General features: G+C 39.6%; 1 protein-coding gene across 1 annotated transcript in view; it reads right to left on the bottom strand.

Annotated features, from left to right (window-relative positions):
• The window catches only part of LOC121927300 (amine oxidase [flavin-containing] B-like), a 65,527-nt gene that overhangs the window by 2,520 nt on the left and 39,162 nt on the right, over positions 1 to 23,845 (bottom strand). Inside the window, exons 6-14 of the mRNA XM_042461021.1 lie at positions 18,645 to 18,786; positions 16,892 to 17,041; positions 16,024 to 16,183; positions 14,229 to 14,325; positions 13,460 to 13,513; positions 8,716 to 8,773; positions 7,334 to 7,431; positions 5,809 to 5,920; positions 1,122 to 1,184 (exon numbers count right to left, since the gene is read on the bottom strand). Coding sequence (XP_042316955.1) covers positions 1,122 to 1,184; positions 5,809 to 5,920; positions 7,334 to 7,431; positions 8,716 to 8,773; positions 13,460 to 13,513; positions 14,229 to 14,325; positions 16,024 to 16,183; positions 16,892 to 17,041; positions 18,645 to 18,786 — 934 coding nt within the window. The remainder of the gene's footprint in view (positions 1 to 1,121; positions 1,185 to 5,808; positions 5,921 to 7,333; positions 7,432 to 8,715; positions 8,774 to 13,459; positions 13,514 to 14,228; positions 14,326 to 16,023; positions 16,184 to 16,891; positions 17,042 to 18,644; positions 18,787 to 23,845) is intronic.

The raw sequence follows: 23,845 nt of genomic DNA, 5'->3' as shown, positions 1-23,845 counted from the left end.
GACAAAGACAAATTCCATCTGAACAAATCTTGCCAAGAAACCCTGTGATAGGTTTGCCATAGGGTAACCATAAGCTGCAAATTACTTCAAGGTACACAACAGCAGAGTGGATATTTGCAGGAAAATGCAAAAAAAAAAAAAAAAATGCAGGTGAATGTTCAAATTTTATTTTATTTAAAAATCACATAGTGTGGAAGCAGGAACAATTCAGAGCTTGGAAATGTTAGTTTTTTGGGGGACTATAACTTTCAAAATCAGTCAACATGGTCAAGGGATTCTGGGAGTTGTAGAAAAATTGTAACTTTCCCAAGCTCTGAATAGAGTGGGTTTATAACTAACTACAAATGACCAGGGTCAGAAAGAGACCAGGTCATCTGTCCCTAGTTTGACCAAGGTGGAGAATCCAGTTAGTGCTATATTTATAGACCAGATAATTAAACTACCTTTTATGAACTCAGATGGAGAGGGAGCTCTAAACTACTACATTTCAAATTAAAAGAAAGTGTTATTTTGCCATTACTATGAGACCTCTTAAACTTCACATTGGTTGGAGCCACAGCATTTCTTAAATCTAGCTATGTGTTGAGGAAAGGAATCATAACAAATGGGAAGAGGCAAATTTCATGCTTGGGGTTAGGAAATAGAGTGAAAGCAAACAGCAAACATCTCTAATGTCACAATAGAAATACACACTGCAGCCATAACTAGAACACTGCACACCATTTTGAAACAACCATCTTGAAAAGATGTCACCCAGCTGGACAATGTACAACAGGAGTGGAAAAGTGAGGTTCCCATGCCTCCCTGGCTTTTGTGTCCCTTTGCCATTCCATTCTTTCCCCACCCCAACGAAAACATGAATCATTTCTCCACCAGTAGGAGCAATTCAGCTTTCAAAGAGGTTGCATAGTCCCTTAGTGTTTCCAGTTTTCAAGACATGGCCCTCAGTCTCACGGATTGGACCCTCTTCACCAAAGAATCTCAGGGTGAGAGCAGTGCCTTGAAAAGTGTGATTGACATTTATCTGTCAGTAAATGTCTTAAATAAAGTACCATTTCATCTCAATGATATTCTTTATCATCATCACCATCACCACCACCATCAGAAAATTGCAAACTTACAAGTGATTCAGGTTCTGGCTTCCAGATTTCTCCTGCTGAAATTTTTCCCATACAGCACAATATCTAAAAGAGTGAGAATGGTTATTTTTTAACTCTTCTACTGTGAATATGTGATTTCCAGTTTTTTGTTCTATTCAATAAAGGGAAAAATGACTTTCACATTCACTTAAAAATGGTTATTGCCTAATGTTAAGGAAGCAATTATTCACCAAGCAGATGTAAAGAGATAAAATTCTGCTGAAATGAGCAAGAGTTGCACAAAACCCACATAATATGAATTTATCATGAAGGCCAAAGCCTGCAGGGTAGGTAGGCCAGATCAAGTTACACAAAAGACGGTCTCTACATAAACAGGGAAAGAAACAGGCCCTTAATCTGCAAATAAAATCATGTCTGAGATGGTTTTTAAATGGACTATTTCCAGGAATAACTTAAAATACTAAAATTTTGTTGCAAAATAATGCAGCTTGGCCACCCCACCTTATTTTCAGTCAGGCTTTCCACTAGATGCTGCAGTCTTTTCCCCAGTGGTGGCTGATGTCAAGAGGGCAGGTAATTGCTCCAAGGTTTAGTGTGAACTTTAAAGAAAGTACCCAAGTGATGAAAGTATGAATCTGTCACTGCTTTTAACACACAATTGTTATCCCATTGTCACTAGAAATTCAGGTGGTGCAATAGGAGCTGTATGGGGACAGGTTTTCATTTGGGTGCTCACATTTAGCATTGTTGGTTATTGTTATTAACTGATTTTGCTGACAATATATCAAGGACGTAGCCAGAGGGGGTGTTGGGGGGGTCGGAACCCCACCATCAGGTCCTGGGGGCATTCAAGCTCCTTCCTCCCCCCTCCCCTCCATTAAAACCACGGCGAGGGAACAGAGGAAAGACAAAACAAAAGTTCCTCTTTTCCCTCTCCTCCGTGGCTTTAATGCACAATATTTTTAAAATAATGTTGTGCTTCTGTACACTGAGCTTCAGCAAAACCCTGAGACCACTATGCCTTGTATAATTCAATAATTCAGTCATTGATCTAAACCTTCAGGATTCCCAAGTTTCCTTGAGCTGGGATCAGACCAGATGCTCTCAGGGTCAGTTTGGGGTTTTGGAAGTCCAGAGAAAGGAGACTCAAGACTCTACTCTGGACATTTCTCCTGAGAATGGACTCATGTTTTCAAAAACAGTCATTTCTGGATTTTTGCAACAACCAAAAAGAGGAGGGTCCGTGATGGAAAAAGGCAAGAGGCTTCCTTCCAGCCTTGTTTTTACTCTTTTTAAAAGACAAATAGTATAAAATACAGTTAGCTGGCCCTTTTTCAGCATGTCAATGGGGATGCTTTGATGGAGAGTTCCTGCATGGCACAATGGGGTTAGACTGGATGGCCCTTTGTGGGGTCTCTTCTAACTCTATGTTTTTATGATTAATTAATTAATATATGGAATCAATCTAAGATGATGAATCGGGGCTGTGGAATCCTATGGCACTGCTCCAGGCAATGCTAGACTGCAGGCCCCATCATCCAGCAGCACCACAGACTGATGGGAACTGCAGTCTAATAAGGCTGCACACTGCAGAAATAATCCAGTTTGACACTGCTTTAATGCTATGGAAAATCCTGCGATTTCCTGACAAAGAAGGCTAAATGTCTCACAAAACTACAATATCCAGATATTGTTGTTGTTGTTATTTTCTTATATCCCGCCTTTCTCCCAATATACAGACTCAAGGTGGTGATTTTCCATAGCATTAATCTATAGTATATCTTTCTACAATGCAGATGGACACCTCCATTACATAATTTGTTGAGGATGCTTTGACTGGGAGATCCTGCATGGCAGAATGGGGTTGGACTGGATCAGGGCCATTCTTGGGGTCTCTTCCAACTCTATGATTCCATGATTCTGTAGCACTCTGAGCCTACTGTGATTTTAATTGTTTTTAAATGTATAAAGGTATAAAGTCTTATAATGTAAGCCATGCACTGATGGACTATTGCACTATAATTTTTTATTGATTGATTTTATACCCTGCCTTTCTCCCAAAATAGGATTCTCTTAAAGGGGTTTGTTTAATATAAAAAGAAAGGAACGTATAATGGCTTGGAATTAAAAATTATGGTAGATAGATAGATAGATACATAGGTAGGTCTTGGAATTAAAAGGTGTGTGTGTGTGTGTGTCTCAAAATTAAAAATCCCTCTTGGAAGTGGGAATGAAATGTGTGGATGCAGCCTGGGTTCGTAGCTCAGCTCAGATGTTGGAATACAGTGTCTCAAAGCATGAGCAGAGTGTCTCTGAGCATGAACAGAGTGGCTGCCGCTCATTGCTTGAGCAGCTGCACTTTGCTTTATCAAGCTGAATTTATCTGATGTAAACACCTTCAGAGGAAGGACTCAGTTTGCATCTGCACTGAAAAAATAATCCAGTTTGATGCCACTTTAATTGCCCTTGGCTCCATGTTGTGAAATGCTGGGATTTGTAGTTTGTTATGGCACCTGACAGATGACTCAACTACAGTTCCCAAGATTCCATTGCACAAAGCCATAACGGAAGTTAAAGTGGTGCCATCAAGGTGTCACGGGTAAACGCTCGACCCTCTTTTTGTGTCTTGGGGGGGGGCTCTTAGCCTCTCAAAATGGTGGCACTTAGTCTTGACCCCCCCCTTCCCAAAATCCTGGCTACGTCCTTGAATATATTTTTATGTATTATAATTTCCAGAGATTAGGAAATCTATTGCAGCAAAAACAGCAGCATCCCTGTGGCACCTTAAAGGAGGGCTGGGCAAAGTACTGCCCCAAAGGCACCATGTGACCCCTGAGCATTTGCTGCAAGTCTCACCCCAGACTCTCCCCAAATACTCTTTTCCTGTCCCCCCCCCCACTCCAGGATGAAATGCCTCTTAAGGTGTAGAAATAGGTTACAGCAGTGGTTCTCAAATTGTGGGGTAAGACCCCAAGTGGGGTGTGAGTGTTGCTCAAGGGGGGCACAAGATGTGGAGCCCCTGATCCCTCCTCTTCCACTTCTCAAACATTTTCTCTGCTAGAGGGGAAGGGAAAGACAAAGAGGGCACAGCTGCCTCTGCCTGAAGAAGATGGAGAAGGAGGAGGAAGAGGCGAGTGAAGAAGATGGGTGGATCGTGGCTTCTGGCGGGGCCCAACCTGAGCTGCCACTTCTCCTCCCACCACCAGTACCATCACTGCCCAGTTCTCAGGACAAGATGCTACTGCATTAACACTGCATATTCCTGTATATTCATGAATATACGTAAATATGCCAACAAAAATTCACATAGTTTTTTGTGGGGTTTTGGGGCTATGTGGCCATGTTCTCGAAGAGTTTATTCCTGACGTTTCACCAGCATCTGTGGCTGGCATCTTCAAAGAATGCCAACATGACAATGCTGGCATCACTCTCATGCCAGCATTCTCTGAATATGCCAGCTACAGATGTTGGCAAAACGTCAGGAATAAACTCTTCCAGAACACAGCCACATAGCCCTAAAACCCCACAAAAAAAGTATGGATTCCAGCCATGAAAGCCTTTGACTTCACATTAAACAAAATACAGTTGGCCCTCCATATCTGTGGCTTTGAATGTTGCAGATTTGATTATTTGCATTTTTGATCAATACGTTCTCTCTAGGAATCTCCAGGTGCTCCAGCACAACTCTGCCAGAAGTTGACCACAGAGTTGTGCTAAAGAACCTAGACGTTCTTAGAGAAAATACTTCTCTAGGTATTTGTATATTCTCCAGCATGATTCTATGATTGCCTTTTGGCAGATGTTGATCATAGAGTTGTACTGGAGGACCTGGAGATTCCTAGAGAGTTGTTCTCTCAGGTAAAAAATATAGTGTTTATATTTTTGTAGTTTTTCCATATTCACAGGGGTCTTTACCCCTAGCTCCAGCAAATGTGGAGGGACCACTATATTTTTACTCATTTACTAGGTCAAATTGGGTGTGTGCAATATTTGCATGTAAATGTAAAGGCCACTAGGGCAAAAAGTTTGAGAACCACTGGATGGACACACACACACACACACCTGCAACTGCACCTATATAAAAAAAAAATCTCAATTTTAAAAAGCCCAGAAGTGAACTCTGGCACTTTTGTTTCTTTCAATTTTTGGCAAAGGGGGGGGGGGGGCAGTCTATATATCTCCCAGAAGATCCCATGGGCAGAAAATTGGTCCTCGGACTCTAAACATTTACTTGCTCCACCTTAAAGACTGACAAATTATATAGCATGAAGTGGGCTCTAGTAGTCCACAAAAGCTCATCAAGGTATATAACAAGTGCCACAGGATTCTTTGTTGTTTATACCTTTAATTGTCATCTCATAAACTATCCCAGAGTTCCCTTAGGACCAGCAATGGGCTATGAATTTAAATGAAACTTACAAAGCCAACTGGCTATTGTTAAAATAGATTTTAGATGTCTGTTTTGCAGCACAATGTGGATTCTGGAACAGTACATGACTCATGCTATAGCTGCACTTTAACTGCCATAGCAACTTCCTACAGCATGTAGGATTTGCAGTTTAGAGAAGGTTATTTAGAATTCTCAGCCAGAGAGCTCAAGTGTCTCACTAAACTACAAATCCCAGCATGCTATGGGATGTTGCCATGGCAGTTAAAGTGGAATCATGGCGCTGTAATTGCGTAGTGTGAAAGGTCCTTCTGCATGTACCTCTCTGGCAGCTCTTTCTCCAGCCTGCACTGCTCCTTCCATGTAGCCGCTCCACTCAGTAGCAGTTTCAGTGCCAGCAAAGAATATCCTCCCAGCTGGCTCACGAAGGACCCTTTAAAGCAGCCAAAAGACAAGAAGCTTGAAAACTATGCAAATTATGATTAAAGATGGAGGATTTGGCCTTCCAGGTCTTCTCATTTACATTGGGCATACTCATCTTGCATTTATTTTTGGTCGTCATTACACGTGAGTAACCCACCATAGTCGCTCTTGGAATCTTGATTATTGACATCTTTATTTAAATTGATAGTACTTGGCTCTTGTTATTGTTGTTTAAAAAGACAATACATTGCCACAATTTTAGATGTTAGAACTGTGTGGCAAATATTGCCTCATCAACCATTAGTTTGACCCATATGCTCATTCCAAATTGACCTTATAGGAGCTCCAAATTTGAAGATCAGTAAGAAAATATTTTTATGGAAGGTATGGAGAGATAATGGTATAATTATCTTAAATTAAATACTTGGTGGTGGTGGTGAGTTTCTGCCAGTCTCAACTCTGCAAAATCAGTTTAATTTACCTCTATGAGCTAAAGGACAATATTTACAACTGCTACAATCCAGATTTGGCCCTGCAGCCCTAAGTGTTTCCAAAGTTCCCTTAATATTAAAAAAATTACTGTTATTAGAAGCTGAATCAATGTAGTTAAATCAATGGTTTATATATGTAAATGTCTGTTATTAATAAACATGACATGGGACTTTACAACAGGAATGAAACTGGGAACTAGAATGTCTAGTCTTGGCTAACCAATGGACAATTGTTTTATAGGCATGCTGTTTCGGGTACATTGGTCACCATAGTGTCTTTTGAAGAAAGGATTATCTAAATAAACAAAGTGCTGAAGATTAAATATTACCAATGCTTCTTTAACATATATGTTTTGGAGCAATCCTGCAGTTTGCCCCATTTTCGGTGGAAATACCGTAATTAGGTGGATAAACATGGTTTTTGAAAGCTTCTCAATATTTAGAGACACCCAGGTTCTTTTGAATTACTTGCCTGTATCTTAGAAATTAACAAAGGGCCACTGGATGTGGATTTTTTGCATCCTCTAGACTGCTAAATGATTGATACTTCGACACTGGAAAGATAACTTTACCTGTGATCCTATGGACAGAAGACCTAACAACACTTGCAGTATTTGAAAGAATGGTGTACAAATGAAGCCAACAAATGGATTTATATTTTGATATTCGATCAGCCTTTATAGAAACCTCTTACTAACATGATTCTCTTTTCTCTTTTTATGTTACTATTTTCCTGCTTTTATCATAGTGTATAACTTAGACCTTTTTTGTATACTTCTATTATGCTTCTAAAATTAACTTTTAAAATCTGGGGAACCAAGGGAAGAAAAACATAACTTAGACACTGGGCTTTTCCTTAATATCACCCCATGATAACTAGATCTTTTTCTTCCTGCGCTTCTTGAAGAGACACTTGTTTCTTGTTATCATACCTTCCAAACTGAGTCATTATTCCTGGTGGGAAATAGGCTGTATAGCATCCTCCAGAATATTGCTCTTCACACCAGTCCTTCTCTTCATAATGCACTGGCTACAAAGGAATCATTAACAGAAATGTGAGGAGGAAAGGAGACATCAAACATCTGGAAGTAAAAGTAATACTGAGGAGACAGCTGTGAAGAATATTAGTAGCCTTCCATGAGACACTTTTGCTTATTTGTTTATCCAAATAAACAAATCTGGAGGAACAGTTACTTTAAAAGAGAGAGGCAAATGAAAATATCATCTAAATCCTATGCTCTCTCTTGTCCAGCACGTTGTTAAAGATTGTTAGATACGTACAAAATAAAAGGCACAGTTTAGGAAAGTTATTTTTTGTACAACTCCCAGTCTACTGCCTGTGGTGGCTAGGGGATTCTGGGAATTATAGTACAAAAAAGGAACTTTTCCATAGTCTAACCAAATAAATTGCACCTTTGCTTTTCCAAAGTACACCCTTGGAATATTTCACTGATAAGAATGATTCTGAAATGTTAACATGTAGTGATGAAGAAACATAAACAGAATCCTTTTAAAAAGGCATAAACAGAATCCTCAACTGTCCAAAGCAAGCCATAGAAGACACTTTTATGAAACATCCAACAGATGCCGAGACTTCTCTGGGAACCACAAAAAGACTTTTGTTTTTTATGCTAAAACTCAGCCATGAAGCATTTGAAGAGAGATGCTAAATGTATTTGAATTTGTCCTTATCTGCTGTGAGAGAACAATTCACAAGCCCTACTACTCAGCATACCAGAGCCAAGCTAATATTACACAGGAAATCCATTACTGCAGTGGGTCTCATTCCTTCATATCTTCTACTCATCTTTGATAACCTTTGATAAAGGTTCTCTGAGAAAGAAGGCTAAATATCTCACAAAACTACAAATCCCAAAATTCCATAGCACTGAGCAATGGCAGTTAAAGTGGTGTCAACCGGCATTATTTCTGCAGGGGAAAAAAACCTTAATCATTTTTGTACATTTTTGTACATTTGCAAAGGCTTTAGGAATAAGACATCACTTACTAGTTTCATTATTAGATCTAGTTGAAAAGAAAGAACATTTATGTGTAACAATAATCAAATGAAGAAATGGCACATACTGCCAGTGGAACAAAAAATCCTGTACAAATGAATCAATTTAGACTTTTCCTTGCCTTTTTTCATCTTCTGTAACTGTCTTTCCTAAGTTTTCCTTGGCAGTTATGAAAATGTGGATGCAATTAACAGTTTGCAACAACTATTGGAAATGTTAAATCTGTATAAATCCACAAAAACAATCCTTTATGACATTCGCTATGGTGTAGATTGTAATGGAAATTAAATTCTTACATGTAAGGCTTCCTGTGATCCCAATACCTTTGCATAGAGTTCACAGATCTGTGTTTTCCTATGGGACAAATATTAAAGAGTCATATATAGCTCCTCTGAACTTCATTTACAAAAGAAAAAAATGGTTTGTTCTCAATAGTTTGTTCTGTATTTTAATACACCAGTGTTTTTCAGATTTGCAAATGCTCTGTGTTGATAGGGATCTTAGCAAGGGTAAAAACACAGGAAAATGGGCTTCTGTGATCTCCACATACATTGCTAGCTGGAAGAGGAACCACAAGTATAAACAGCTGGATGATGAAGTATGACATGGCCCTTCAGTACTTTTCAAGATTTTTGCTCCTAGTGATTAGTACAGTGGAACCTCACCATACGCGGGGGATCCATTCCGGATCCCGCTGTGTATGGCGATTTCCGCCTATGCTCGAGCCCCATTGTAAACAATGGGGCTCAGTGCGGCAGCGCGCGAGGCACAACGGGTGCGCGCGCCCATTCAATTGAATGGGACGCGCCGCCCCTTCCGCCCCGCGTGCGCCGGCGGCTTTGAGCACCTATGCTCAAAGCCGCCGATAAAAAGACCGCATATGCAGAGGATCCACTGTATAATCGCATGACACTTTATTCTATAGACAAGCAATGTTTCTCAAAACCTTAAAAAGTGGTTCTTAACCTTTGGTCCTCTACATGTTTTGGAAATCAGATGGCACTTTTTGTTGCCCCAGGCCTCCAGACTCACCAGAAGGCCTACTCTGCCTCTCCTAGTAGCTACCAGTAGTGGTCATTTAACTTTTCAGTACATTACAGATGTCTGCACTGTTTAAATAAAAGATTATCTATTCTTCAAATCCACAAGCAAACTTCCAGCCACGTCCTATTTTCTTTGGCATTTTTGGCTGTGTGTTCAGTCCTTGTGCAGTCCTAGGGGCAGAAAATTGTCTACAGAACTTGACAATATTGCCTGTCCTTGATCTTCATCATGTCAGTATAGAAGAAATCTTTGTAATTATTATTGTTATTGTTATTTATAACCCGCCTCTCCCTGTGTTGGATCAAGGCGGGTAATAGCATATAAAAAAGAGAAAACAATGAAATCAAAAGCACAGAAATGGTAGATAAAAGTACACTAGACTCCAGATTCCACTCCCTCTCCCTCCTAAAATTAACGTTAAAAGCAATTCCCAAACAATGGGCAATAAGATCAGTCAAGAACGAATCAGTCTGAAGATAACAATTTAAGGAAGTGAAGAGTGAGATTAGGGGATCAGTTTGGGAAGGCCCACCAGAAAAGATACATTTTTATTGCCTTCTTAAAGGCCTCCAAAGATGTTACTTGGCGGATCTCGTCCAGATTTTTGGAGTGGCAGCAGAAAACGTCCTCTGGGAAGTAGTTACCAGTCTAGTTCTCTCTGACTGTAGTAGATTCTTCCCTGAGAATCTGGGAGTGCGGGAAGGATTATATGGGAGGAGGCATTCCCTCAGGTAAGCTGGACCCAGGCAATGTAGGGCTATATAGGTAATAACCAACACCTTATACTGTGCCCGGAAGCTAATAGGTAGCCAGTGAAGGGATTTTAAAATGGGTGTGATAGAATCAAACTTGGAATTCCCAGTCACCAATCTGGCTGCTATGTTTTGGACCAGCTGCAGCTTCCAAATGTGGCATAAGGGTTGCCCCATGTAGAGCGCATTGCAGAAATCAAGATAAGAGGTTACCAGGGAGTGTACAACCATTTCAAGGTTTTCCCGTTCCAGGAAGGGTTGTAGCTGGAGAATCAGGCGGAGCTGTTAGTGCACACTCCTAGCTGTCACATCCACTTGGGACAACAGGTGAATGACGAGTCCAGGAGCACCCCCAAGCTGCAAACGTAGTCCTTTAGGGGAAGTGTGACCCTGACCAGAACTGGGGAGCTTATCACCAGCCTGAGATGCTGAAGGAAGAAGAGTTCAAAAGGCACCTTTCTCTTGTTCTCTCCAGCCTACAACACCTGGCAGCTGCAGCCTGAGACACTGAAAGAACCAGATAGAATGTCAGCTGACAGCCCCCTAATTCCATCTGGGCTGGGAAGAGTGGAGGCAGTGAGGAAGGTGAGTTTTGATTAAGCCGAGTGGTGTTTGGAAAGACTGTAGACCAGAGGCTGTCTTCTCCTGCCCAATTCTCCTGCCCCGGACCACCTTAAGCCCAGCAGACCTGAGGCAGCTATTGGTAGATGCTCTCGGAGAGCAGCACTTTCAAAATGCTGGCTCTTGGCCTTTTTTTCTTCTTCCCAGACCACCTGGTTGCACCAGCCCAGAAAAGGACATGAAGGAGAGAGGCAGAGTATTTCATGCTCTGCCGCTCTCCAATGCCCCCGGAACCCCTTGCTGCATCAGCCCAGAATTTAACTATTTTAGATATGTAATTGATAATTGATTGTTGTTTTGCTGCCAGGGGAGAGTTGGGGATTGTCATTTAGATTATCTGCTACGTTATTATTATGCTATGTCATGTATCCTGTATTATTATGTTATGCCATGTATATTGGATTTCTGTATTTTGTATTCTTTATCATGTATTTTTGACTTTTTTGCATAATTAATTTATTATTATGTTTGCTGTTATTTAACTGACAGGGGGGTTATTTTGTACTTTGTATCTGTAATTTTTTGTTACCTTTGCTTGTAATCCGCCTTGATTCTGCAAGGAAAAGGCAGAATATAAATTATTATTATTGTTGTTGTTGTTGTTGTTGTTTTTGCCTATGATGAGTACCTCCATTTTATTTGGATTCAATTTAAGTCTATTTTCCCTCATCCAATCCATTACTGACTTCAGTCATTCAGAGGAGAGATGTCATCCTTGGTCACTGAAGCAGTCCGAGACATGGAGAAGCAAATTTGGGTGTCATCAGCATACTGGATGATGTCTCTGGATGATCTCACCCAGCGGCTTCATGTAAATATTGAAGAGCATTGGCGACAATATCGCACCTTGAGGGACACCCAATTTGAGCTCCCTCTTGGCTGAACAGTTGTCGCCAAGTGACACCAACTAGAATCTGCCAGAGAGATAGGACCAGAACCACTGCAGAGCAGTGCCCCCGATTCCCAATTCCCTCAGGCATTCCAGAAGGATACCATGGCCGGTGTTATCGAAGGCCGCTGAGAGGTCTAAGAGCACCAACAGGGCCATACTTCCCCTGTCAACGCACAGATGGAAATCATCAACCAAGGCGACCATGGCGGTCTCCACTCCGTATCCTGACCTGAAGCCAGTCTGAAATGGATCAAGATAATCAGTGTCATCCAAGACTGCTTGGAATTGGTTGGCAATGGCCCTCTTGATCACCTTACCCAAAAACGGTAGAAGCGATACCGGCCAATAATTGGATCTCTCTAGGGGATTGAGGGAAGGCTTTTTAAGAATTGGTTTAACCACAGCCAGTGGTATGTCTGGAAACACTCTAAATATTCCTTCTGGTTTGATGAAGGGGGGGGAGGGAATTGTATCCAAAGTAATAAGTAACCTTCATGTGTTGGCTGTCATAAATAGCTAGTGTGAGATCTCCTGATTATACCATCTCAATTAAAAAATCATGCAGAGCAAAGCTTTTTATTCCATTTTTGTTTGCCAAGGCATTTTAATTTACTAAATCATTCTGTTTTTATATTTTTGTTCTTTTGCAGTTTTCTTTGCTTTGATTCTTTGTTCTGTAGTTTTTGATTTATTTTTATTGTTTTATAATATTTGTAAGCAATGTGGTATCTGCAAAGATGAAGTGAGGTTTTGAAAAGTTTCAATTACAAATTAATAGAACTAAGCTGACCAGTCTCCTTTCTGGGCTGTATAACATGGCAAATGTCTTGGTTTAAATTTAAAAAAAAAACCCAACAAAACATACAGTTAAGTAACTGTTGTGGCAATCAAGCATTCTGTGTTGATGTGTTACTGTAATTCAGTTTTTAAACACTTTGTAGTTCATTTTTGAATCATGGCTGGGGGATTCTTTTGGTAATGTCATCAAAAAAAAAAAAAGAGTAACCTTTCCTAGATCTTTTCATCTGTGAGTTGGACAAAACTGCTACTAGGATTTTGTACAAGCAGAAAATACCTTCTACTACTACACAGGAGCATCACTATGAGGTGTGGGCTGCATCAGGTGACACTCGGGGGGGGGGTGATACCATTGCTCACCAAACATTTGCCTTTGGACAGAAATGGGCTGTAGTGTTTACTTGCATCCCTTTAAAACACTAAAGTGTCAGTGAGGCAGGGCTCAGTGGGAGGAGAAGAGAGAAGCCCCCACTTAAAAAATAAATTTTAAATTTTAAATTAAAATAAATAAATTAACATTTTAAATGTTTCATTCTTTTTAAATTCTTTTTTAAAACATCACATCTTACCAAATTTTCACTTTAACCACATGAAGCTATATGCATGTAAATACATTTAGGCTGTGCACATGATATTGTAATTTAAAGGTATAATTTTAATTTTGTTAGTTGTTTTTGTCATAACTATTACTATTACGGTCAGTATTAGACAGCAATTATGATTTATGACTAACATTAGTACAAAAAACATTACTAAGGATTCTGAGTTGTGTGGTATGGGAGGAGCTCAATGTGGGGGTGACACCATGCATTACCACACTGGATAATGCCAACCCTAGTGACACCATTGCTACCACATAGTTATAGAAAGAAAGAAGCATCACATTTGGCTTTTGGGGGGGGGGGGGGAACACAGTGATTTTATTGTTCATACCTTTCTTCCTTAGTGAGGTGACATAATCTTCTACACTTCCGAGCAAGGATGAAACTAAAATTTTTAAAAACACAGAATACATAGAATAGATTAAGAAGCACAGAAGAGAATCTTATTCTGATTATCAAATAACATTTTTAATGGTTAGATCTGATGTCTTGAAATGTTTTTTCTTTCCTCAAAAATGTCAGACACTGTCCAATGGCACTTTTTGATACTGTATAACAACATAATGAAATACAAAGGATGGAACCGCCATGTATTTTCCTTTACCTTTCAATAGGATGCTATAGAAAAGGGAAAATGTGCATTTTCTCAGTGAAAAATACAAGTCACCTGAATATAGTGTACTAAGGAATAAGAGTGGGGACAGGCCACTGCATTCATGTGGGAACAGAATTCTAAATTAGACTGCCATACTTTACACATTTCACACAAAGGTAATATGAACTTTCCCTTTTTATATCATACCTACATGTTTCAGTACATCTGCATAGTAAATGAAAAGGTATACCTGTTAAATGAAATAGACAGAAAAACATATAAGACTGGAACAAAATAAATTCCATTCTGAATGTACCAGGATTCTTCTCCAGGGGCTATTTTTATACTGCTGTAAATACTGCCATGAAATGTGGTACCTTTTCCATAAAGAACTATTTTTCTACCATATGATGCACACTTCAGTCAAGATACAAGTAAGATACTTTTCACATTTCGATCCTCCTTCTTACTGTTGTTCACTCACAAAATTTGGGGTATAACTTACCCAATTATGGCTGGAAAGCTTCCATCAGGTTTGGTGTCATCTAATGTCAATCCAATAGCTGCATCTTCATCTTCAATAATCATGGTACCACAGTAATCTGAGATCATGGAAAAAGAGATCTAGATGTGAGTAATCAGTGTACTTAAATAACATCTAAGGTGTTATATTTATCACAGCAAAGTTTATTACATGGAATGTATGCAGCTGTTTCAGTGCTGCAAGAAAACCCAGCTACAGGTAGTGGTACTAACGAAGCCCATAGAGCAGCTTGGCAGGCATGGGAAGAGCTACTTAAGAAAACATCTCAGAGTAGTTAACCAGAAAGAGATATTTCACATATTTTCACCTGAAATACAGTATCTGTGGAAATGCCAAGAGGAGAAGTCCAGAACTACAGAATCGTATACAGGCAAAACAAATGCCTGGGGCTGAGAGTTGTGCAGGACAGAGGACGACACAGACAGATTACACAGTCACCCAAGGGCAAGTGCATCAATGTATTTGTTTTTCAAAAGGACATTTTATAAAAACTGCAAATCCTGTTCTTGGATTTTTCCTACATGGTATTATCTGTTGAGGATGGCAAATTCTGTTGGTTTTCATTTCTCTCATATTCAGAACTTTTTAAAAAACTACAAACACAGCCTTAAGTTTTTTCCATTATCAACAATGTGCGAATATCCAGGTTCCTTAAAAACAATTTAAAAAATTATCCTCTATTTCTCTTTGATAAATTCAATAGTACGCTATTTCTCACCATGGGGAGGACTATATTACGTCTACCATGTACCTGATAAGTGTTAGGAAAAGAGGTGGCAATCCTAAATTCCGAACTAATATGGGTGATATACACAGAGATTCACACCTGGGCATTTAAGAATTATGCCCTTAAAGACCTAGACCTGAGGCCCATTCACATTATGCTTTTATAGTTCTATTATTCTACTTTAACTGTCAAGGTTCCATCCTTTGGTATCCTGGAATTTGCAGTTTAGGTAGAGGCATTTCAAATTCTCAGTCACCAAACCACAAATCCCAAGATTCTACAGGATGAAACCGTAGAACTCAGTGGAATAATGACACTCTAACTGTCTGGTATGAACAGGCTCTCCTGGACAGATGAAATTGTCAGAATGACTTCTCCAATATTTAATTTTTTTCATATTTGGGATAAAAAGAAATGGAAAAATTGAAAATTAAATTCAATAATCAAGATGTCGTTCCGACAAATTCACCTGCCCAGGAGCATAACTGCAAATTATAGTAAATTTGTATCAAAAACATCCTTACCACATATAACAGAGAAATAACCATGATAAGACTCAATTTCTTTGTTTCATTATCTATTATTCTTTTTAATCCTACCTTTCCACTAAAAAGGACACAAGAAACTAAGATATCATCATCATCATCATCATCATCATCATCATCATCATCATCATCATCATCATACCATCATCATCATCTTTTCACAGTCTGTTAGGTATTATTGACTGGAGTTTTTGCCTATCAAAGGATTCAGAGTCTATCCAAGTATCTAAGAATAAGTGAGGCAATATCCAATAGTGTGGAATGTTCTCTTATCATCTCCTTCTCCATCTCCTTCTCCTTATTATTACTCCTGAATATAATTCCAGCAGAAAATAGCAATCCATCTTTCACACCCTTAGTATTTGAAGGCAAATAGGGACTGATGGACCATTGTACATGTATAATATGCAAAGGGATCTTGTAGCACTTTTGAGACTAACCGAGATAAATGACTACTTTCTACTTTTCAGTGAAAATGAAATACCTTTTTTCCTCCAGAATGCTTCCTTGTAGTATACTATACATTTGATGACTGATCCCATAGGAACCCGATTGATCAACTGATTTCTCATAGAAGGCATAGATGGGTTAAAATGAATCTTCAAAGTAAGTGCTGGTGGTATGGCACAAATCACATACTGAGCCTTGAAAAGAAATGTAAACAAAATGATCTTAATGGGATCTATTTCTTTATTTCTTTAGTTACATCCTGCCTTTCTCTGAACATTGGGATCCAAGGTGCCTCACAACATAAAAGAACATATGACTAAAGAGATAAAAACATTGTTATACCCCAAAGACAACCAAACATTTTTTTAAAATACAGGTATATGGAAAAATAAAGTACAGCCCTCACCATGCTTAAAAGACATAAAGAAACATGCTCACATTTATAATACCTTATAATTCTAAATCAGAACCCAGCTGGGGTAGCCCAAAAGGTAACTTTTCAAGCTAAATTATTTATTTTAATTCAAAACATTACTATACCAATTTTTGAGGGTTGATGTGGTATAGTGCTACCCTATTTGACTACAGAAACCCACTGTGTGACCTTGGGAAAGTCACACAGTCTCAACCTCAGAGTAAGAGAATAGAAAATCCCCTCTGAACAAATCTTGTTGAGAAAGCCCAGTTACAGGTTTACCTTAAAGTTGTCATAAGTCAGAAATAACTTGAAGATAAAAAAACAACTATACCAAACCATTTTTGGAGGCAAAGCAGTCATGGTTTTTATATTTATTTATTTATTAAAACAATGAAACATATAAATATGTCATCAATGCATTGATTCTCTTTTACATGACCACAGATAACCTATTTAGATGTCAGAATTCCATTATTTAAATCACCTCAAATGTTTCATGGTCCAGAGTCTCCACTTTTACATTTTCACCAGTCTGATCAATATGGTTTACAGGCTTCTCTAGTTTAACCTGTTCTCCCAAGTATTCCATAATCCTCTCACTAATTTGACCAGAACCACCTATAAACTTCCTCTCCTGAAAGACAGAGAGAAAACAGTACAACAGGCAAAATGGTAGTTTCAAATAATATCCATATGTAATAAATGCTTACTCACAGGATCCATTTTGTTTTTGTCTTCTAGCTCTAGCTAAATTACTCATTGGTATTACATTGAATGAAGCGACTTCCTAATACCCCATTAATTTTATTTTACATATCTCTCAAAGATTTAGTGGCAGTTTAAAGACCACAGCTTAATGATTAGCATTTTACTGTGATTTATGCTGTGAATTATATGCCTGAAACCATAACTACTGCATTAATTTTCATTTCTCACAGGAAAGGTTAAGGCAGAATAATAAAGTACATCTTCCCCAATTTTGAGGGTGCTTTTCAGGGAACAGTCTCGGGATAGTGTTCTGATTTGTTACAAGGTTCCTCCCATTCCTATTGCCATTTTCATTAGAATTATCACTCTGTGGTAAGTAGGGGTTATGATGGCAAGCAGTGAGTTCAAAAACCAGCAAAGAATAGGAGGGAGGGAGGATGACAAGAGGAGGTCTACAGGATGCTACCTTGTGGTTTAAAGCTGAATGCTGGGGGGGGGGGGCTGCTTATGGAGAACATTAGGAGTGGGGAAGTGTAGACACACTACAGACAGGATGAAATAAGAGAATGGAGAAATAGAGACACACCAAGAGGAAGTAGACTGGAGAGGTTAAAGGCATGAGGAGAAATGGAGAAGGCACACCAAGGAGGGAGAAGAAAAAATAGTGTGGTTGCACAGAAAGAATGAAGGTGGAAAAATGGAAAGATGAAAAGAAGTTCAGAGAAAGAAGGTACAGGACACTGGAGATGGACACCAACAAGAAGGAACATGGATAGAAGAAGAAAACATGTTGATGAAGAAAATTTGAAAGAAATAAGAAGGCAGGAAAAAAAAGAAAGAAAGGAATCAGGGAGAAAGGGGAGGATGAAATGGGGGAAGGGGATTTCTTGTATGGCCTAACTGAAAAGTAATAGAATTCATGAAATCATTTTGAAATGTAAACCACACTGGTACTGACAAAAGAACTGTTAAACTTGTGGTAATACATACACTGTTTCTCCAGCAAATGAGAAAAGATATTTTAATGAAACTGTTTGAGATCTTCCTTCAAGAAGCATATCTCTCACATGTTTCAAAACTTGTAGACGTAAACCGAGTTGACTTAAGAAAGCATGAACAAAAAAACCACCCTCAACTAATAGAGTAGATTGGTGCTATGTCATATGTAGCAACCACTCCATATGACATTGCACATTGCCAGCCCAATGATGGACACCAGTTCATTGAATCAACTCAACTACTGATGATGTCCGATGAAGTAGACCAAAGTAAGTAAGTCTGACTTAAGTCTATGAAAGCTTATATTACCAACTTTTTTCTCTTTATTAATTTCAGAGGTGCTACATGTTCCCTTTGCATACTGATCCAGACTAACATTGCTATGTATCTGAATTCCAACTGCTTATAGTGTGTGGTGTAGGATTACAAGCATTTTAAGGCCTGGCCACATATATAACATCCTGGCAAATGCACTGAATGTAGTGTATGCCCAGTGTATGAGGTTGAAAACAAATTAAGGTTTACCGTACCTGTCCTCCATTTGTTGTTGAAAATATCCTAGTTGTCCCGCCACACTGTTTCACGTACCAAAGGAACCAGAGAGCAGAGACCTCATGAGGCTCAGAGGTAACATCCACATTTACAAACAACTTGGCAAACCGCTTGGCAGCACTGTATACAAAGCAATAACAAAGAAATAATAGATAATCTTATTATCCCAGTTGTGCTCTTTACAGGACAAAAAAGTGATCCAGTACTGCAACTTTCATTTCAGTTGAAGTGAACAGGTGCCATTTGCCTTTCAGCTGATCAAATGACTTGTTCCCATACCTTCCAGCAAGAAAAAATATCAAAACATCTGGGGCATTTAAATTTGATATCAAGATCAATTTTATTCCTTTGAATTCTTAATGTACACAAATATCTCGTTTCCTTTTAAAACTGAAGCTGTCTCAGTTCATGCTATGTTTACCCCTATTAGGTAAAGGTATTCTCTGTTGACAAGGTTGTCAAGTCGTGTCTGACCATTGGGGCGGTGCTCATCTCCATTACTAAGCCGAAGACCCAGCGTTGTCAGAGACTACTCTGTGATCATGTGGCCAGCATGATTGCACAGACCGCTGTTTGTATTCCCACCGGAGTGGTACCTATTTATCTACTTGCATTTGCATGCTTTCGAACTGCTAGGTTGATAGAAGCTGGGACTAGTGATGGAAGCTCACCCCATCATGCAACACCCAGGCCTTGAACTGCCAACCTGCCAATCTTGCAGTCAACAGAATCAGTGTCTTAACCACTTGAACCACCACATCCCATTACTATTACTTATCTCTATTACTTTTATTTTAAGGACTTGAGAGCTAGTGTGGGATAATGTAGTGATTACAATGCCCTTCTACACACATTCCACACAAAATTTTCCACCTTTGGTAGAGGGGGAAAGATCCTTGTGGGGGAATCCTTGATTAGCTGTTGTTGGATGGAGAGAGGGTAATGTCAGTAACAAGAAGGTGCTAGTGCTGCATTTTGATCTATCTCTGCCTCTTAATTCTAGAAACTGTTGACATGGTTGAAATGCCCAGTATGAATAAATTAGGTGAATAACAATTAAAGATTTATACTTAAACCATCCAACCCCTGTGGTGGGGACTGCAAGTCCCAGCAGCCCTAGCTACCAAAAGCACTGGGAAAGAATGCTGGGAGTTGTAGTCCAGTAACATCTGGAGCACCAGACAGTTTCCATCTCTGTCCAACGGGATATTTCTTCAAATATTTCCCTGCACATTCCAATTTTTAGCAAGCAAATAATCCCTTCACTGAAGATTTTTAAAAATCCTTTAAATTATTTTGTAAACATAAGCAGTCAATAAGTCATTAAATACTTAAAAGCAAAAGGCAAAAAATTAGATGTAGACAATTTTATTCTGTATTTAATTCTTCCCAGAAATCAACTTCTCTCATTTGTTCATGATCATACTGAAAGACCATACTGCACATAAAGACGGAATTGGCCTCTGGGGTGACCTGACATTTGGATCTCTCCCCAGCTCATGAATGCTTATGACAGCTGAGTAATATTTCGAAGTGGGCATGGACTGAAAAAGCAACACTGTACTTTTATGTAGTACTGATTAGATGTTTTGACAACCAGATAACTCAGTTGCTGTTTATTATGTTCTGGAGGTGCCTTGATCAGGCCAAGCAATAAGTGACAAAAGTCTCCCAGAAAAGCAAATACTTTGCTCCCTGGTATCTGATAACTTAAGGAAACAATTAGGCGTTTATTCTAGTATAGAGAACCATGTTTTGCTAAAAGATAAGCAAAACTGGTGGCAATGCACTGGAGTCAAAAGAGTTCCCTTGTCTGTGTTTCTAATGGTGGCCATGATTCTGTGTCACCTACTTAGCAACATAGGTACCTTCATTACATAGCTAAGTGTCTCGCAGCCCAATCCTCCTTCATTTACCAGGCAGCAGTCACAACAGTACTAACAACAGAGGTTTGTTCTCGATCAAGAACAAACAGCTGACATTCCACCCCCTCCTGTGAGTGATCTCCATTGTGACAGTTAGAAGCAGGGTTTCAATTCCCTCTCACACCTGAGACTTCTTGTACAAAGGGGGATGCAGTGGGGAGGTGGAGACATCAGCTGCTTCCTGTTCAGCAGGGGAACAGATCTCTGTCACTTGAAATTAATGCTGTCCAGTATGTGGGAACTGGGAGGCTTTCACCATCCCAATATGTATTCCCTGAAGTAGAGAATATGTAGAGACCGTGCATATAGAACAATCATGAATGTGTAGGTTACATATTCATAACTGCCTCAGTGAATTCAAGCCAATATATATATTAGCTCCATTATTTAAGAAATTAAAAGACTAGGAACACTTTTTTTTGTCAAATGTAATTTTTTAGGACAAAATCCAAACTCTAAATTCCACTGATGCAGCTAAATTTGGTATCTTATTAACATGCAACATTCTAAACAAGAGGGAAACAAAGGATTGGGACTTAACTCTTTGAGGTTTTTTACCTCCAACCAAATCTTCACATGGCCAATGGGAGTGGCCTCCATCTGGATTGAAATCCCCCAATATAATCTTAACTGACAACATCTCAGATAGATTGTAACTCTAACTTTGGCCCAGTACACACCGCCAGAATGTGACATCCTGGCGGTGATAGTAGGGCTCGGGACCATGCACCAACCACATGGTCCCAAGCCCTACTACATGCGGCCAGTGCCATTACAGCACCACCTTGCCCACACGGGAAGCATGTGCATGTGCATGACGTGTGGGCATCACAGTGCCCACACCTCATGCAAAAGAAGAAATGTTGTAAGGGTTGCTACGGCAATGCTGCAGACCAAAAACGGGCACTTACAGACAGCCCTGAAAGGGGTGGTCTCTACTGCCTCTTCATTATCATTTTTCTTCTGTATGATTTTTAACATCTTTGCCTGATGAAGGCACCAGTGAAGCTTCAAAAGCTTTCATCATGCATTTTATGCTTTAGAGTTAGCCCCCGAAAGGTATCACTGCTTTTGTTATATAGATTTTGTTATATTTTGGATGGCCAATACGGCTCCCCTGGATTTTTTTCTCCCATGTAATTATCTGTTAACATTTATATCCAGCACTTCCTTTAAGAAGTTCAATGCCCTGACAACAAGCCTGTAAGTAAGTTGCATGGCCGAGTAGAGATATGAAACCAGTGCCCAAACTGGTGTAGACTTATGAGAAGCAATTGTTTCAGATTCATATTTCAACACTCTGTCCACTTCATCATGCTGGCTTTCAACATTTTAATATAGAATAAAGATTCAAAAAGCCCCTTAATGCAATGTGCAGATTGTTTTGCATATCTGTTGGTACTGCTCCATTTCTGACATATCAACGCTTCTTACATTGTAGTGAATGAATTTCCTAAATCTCTCCCAAGATTTCAAAGTGGCTTGTTGAATATTTCAGGAATGGTTTCTCAGAAGTACCTCTGAGCACACTGCACATGCATGCAGCTCTGTGAATTGCATTCTATATGATCAGTTCTCTTCATCCAGATCACCAGTGCATACATGCCATGCTAGAAACTACATGCACTCTGAGCCCTTGGGATGTCTTCCTTTTAGAGATAACCATACATAGAGATAAATCTCTCTCCCTCTGTCTCCCTTTCTCTTTACTGGGACCCTTGAATGATCCATTGTTTGAATTATGTACAGTTTACAGCAAATCATCTAATCTATACAGTTTTCTGCCATAATTCTTCTGCTACATTTCAGCTTGCCAGATCTGACTAGCTATCTAATCTGTCATGCACTTTCAACCACATAAGATGGCCATTCCAGCATGCTATATAAAACAAAGGCAAATGTGTTCCATTTGTCAGCCAAACAGAAGAAAATTTTTTGAGATTACTCTTCTGGTCCATTGCCTCCTAGTGAAGAGAAGCCATTTTAAAAACAACAACATAGATCTTGATCACAATGGGACATCAAAAGTACAGGAATATATAAAATATACACAAAGGCTCATTTATGAAAAAATAGAGAGATGGGTTTTTAGGCACCTGGAGCCCATTGCAAATGCTACGGATTAGTTCTAGCAATAGGCAGAGAGAGGCAACTGTCTCAGATGGCAGACATTAGAGGGGCTGCAGTGGCAGACTCCTCACTGTTCATCCCAAACTCCTCACATATTCTCTTCCCATAAAACCAGCCTGATGACCTTAGATATTTACCAGGCAGCAGTCACTACTAACCTGCCTCCTTGCCAGCATTGAACTAAGGTTCATTGAACTAAGATGCTAATCCAAATCAATTTGTCTGCATGAAATTGTGGGTGTGATATCTTGCAGACCCAGGGGTGAGTGTGGGGCTTTGCATTAAGCATTTCAGCTTGCCACTGCAGCCCCTCCAACATTTTGTTGGAATGGAAAAGGCCACAACTTTATTGTGTACAGATGAATAGGCTTGGACCACAGCATAAGCATGGATCCAGGCATCAATCAATGATGCACCATTTTACAGAAACCCAGTCATTTAGCTCCTCTCCTGGGCAGCACTGGGATTACAGGTATGGGAATCCACAGGTATAGGCCACTGTATGGTTCCCCTGCCACCTAAGAGATGAGACTGTTGGCATGTTCAAGGAACAAGCTCATATGAGCCAGGAGAGAACCTGAATGAAGCTAAATGGGCTGCCTCTGATTTGCTAGCCTTCTTCTTTCTCTTCTCCATTAGACCATGCATTTCATTACACACAAGTAGTTTTTAAGTTTGTATATGTTTTACAAAGATTACAAAAGTTGGTTCTTCTTCTAATAGACCCTGTGTTTGGCTGGGTGAGCACAGGACTGACAGTTCAGTTTCTGCTTTGCCAGCTTGATTACTCTGTACAATCACTCACATTTCCCAGTTTCACTACTATGGCTCTGTTTGCATGGGTCTAATAAACTGGCCTTCCCTGTCCTCTTGGTGGAGAGTCTGCAGGGCCCAATACCCAAGTCTGGTGTGAATGGTCTGGGAAAAGTCCAGCATGTTCAGCCCCAAAGCTCCCTGTTAAAATGGAGTAAAGAAATTCCTGATTGCTCTGACTCTTCCCAGAAGATCTTTGTTCTGATCTCATCAGCAAATGACTTGGTGGTGCTGCAGCTGTGCTAGGCAGCAGAGCAGGATATGCATGTGAACAGCCACCAGGCATCACAACAGAGGGCCCAGGTAATGGG

This window comes from Sceloporus undulatus, chromosome 3 (assembly GCF_019175285.1).
Source record: "Sceloporus undulatus isolate JIND9_A2432 ecotype Alabama chromosome 3, SceUnd_v1.1, whole genome shotgun sequence".
Classification (NCBI taxonomy): Eukaryota; Metazoa; Chordata; class Lepidosauria; order Squamata; family Phrynosomatidae; genus Sceloporus; species Sceloporus undulatus.
Note: the sequence above shows the minus strand (reverse complement) of the source record. Positions and strands in the feature narration are given on the sequence as shown.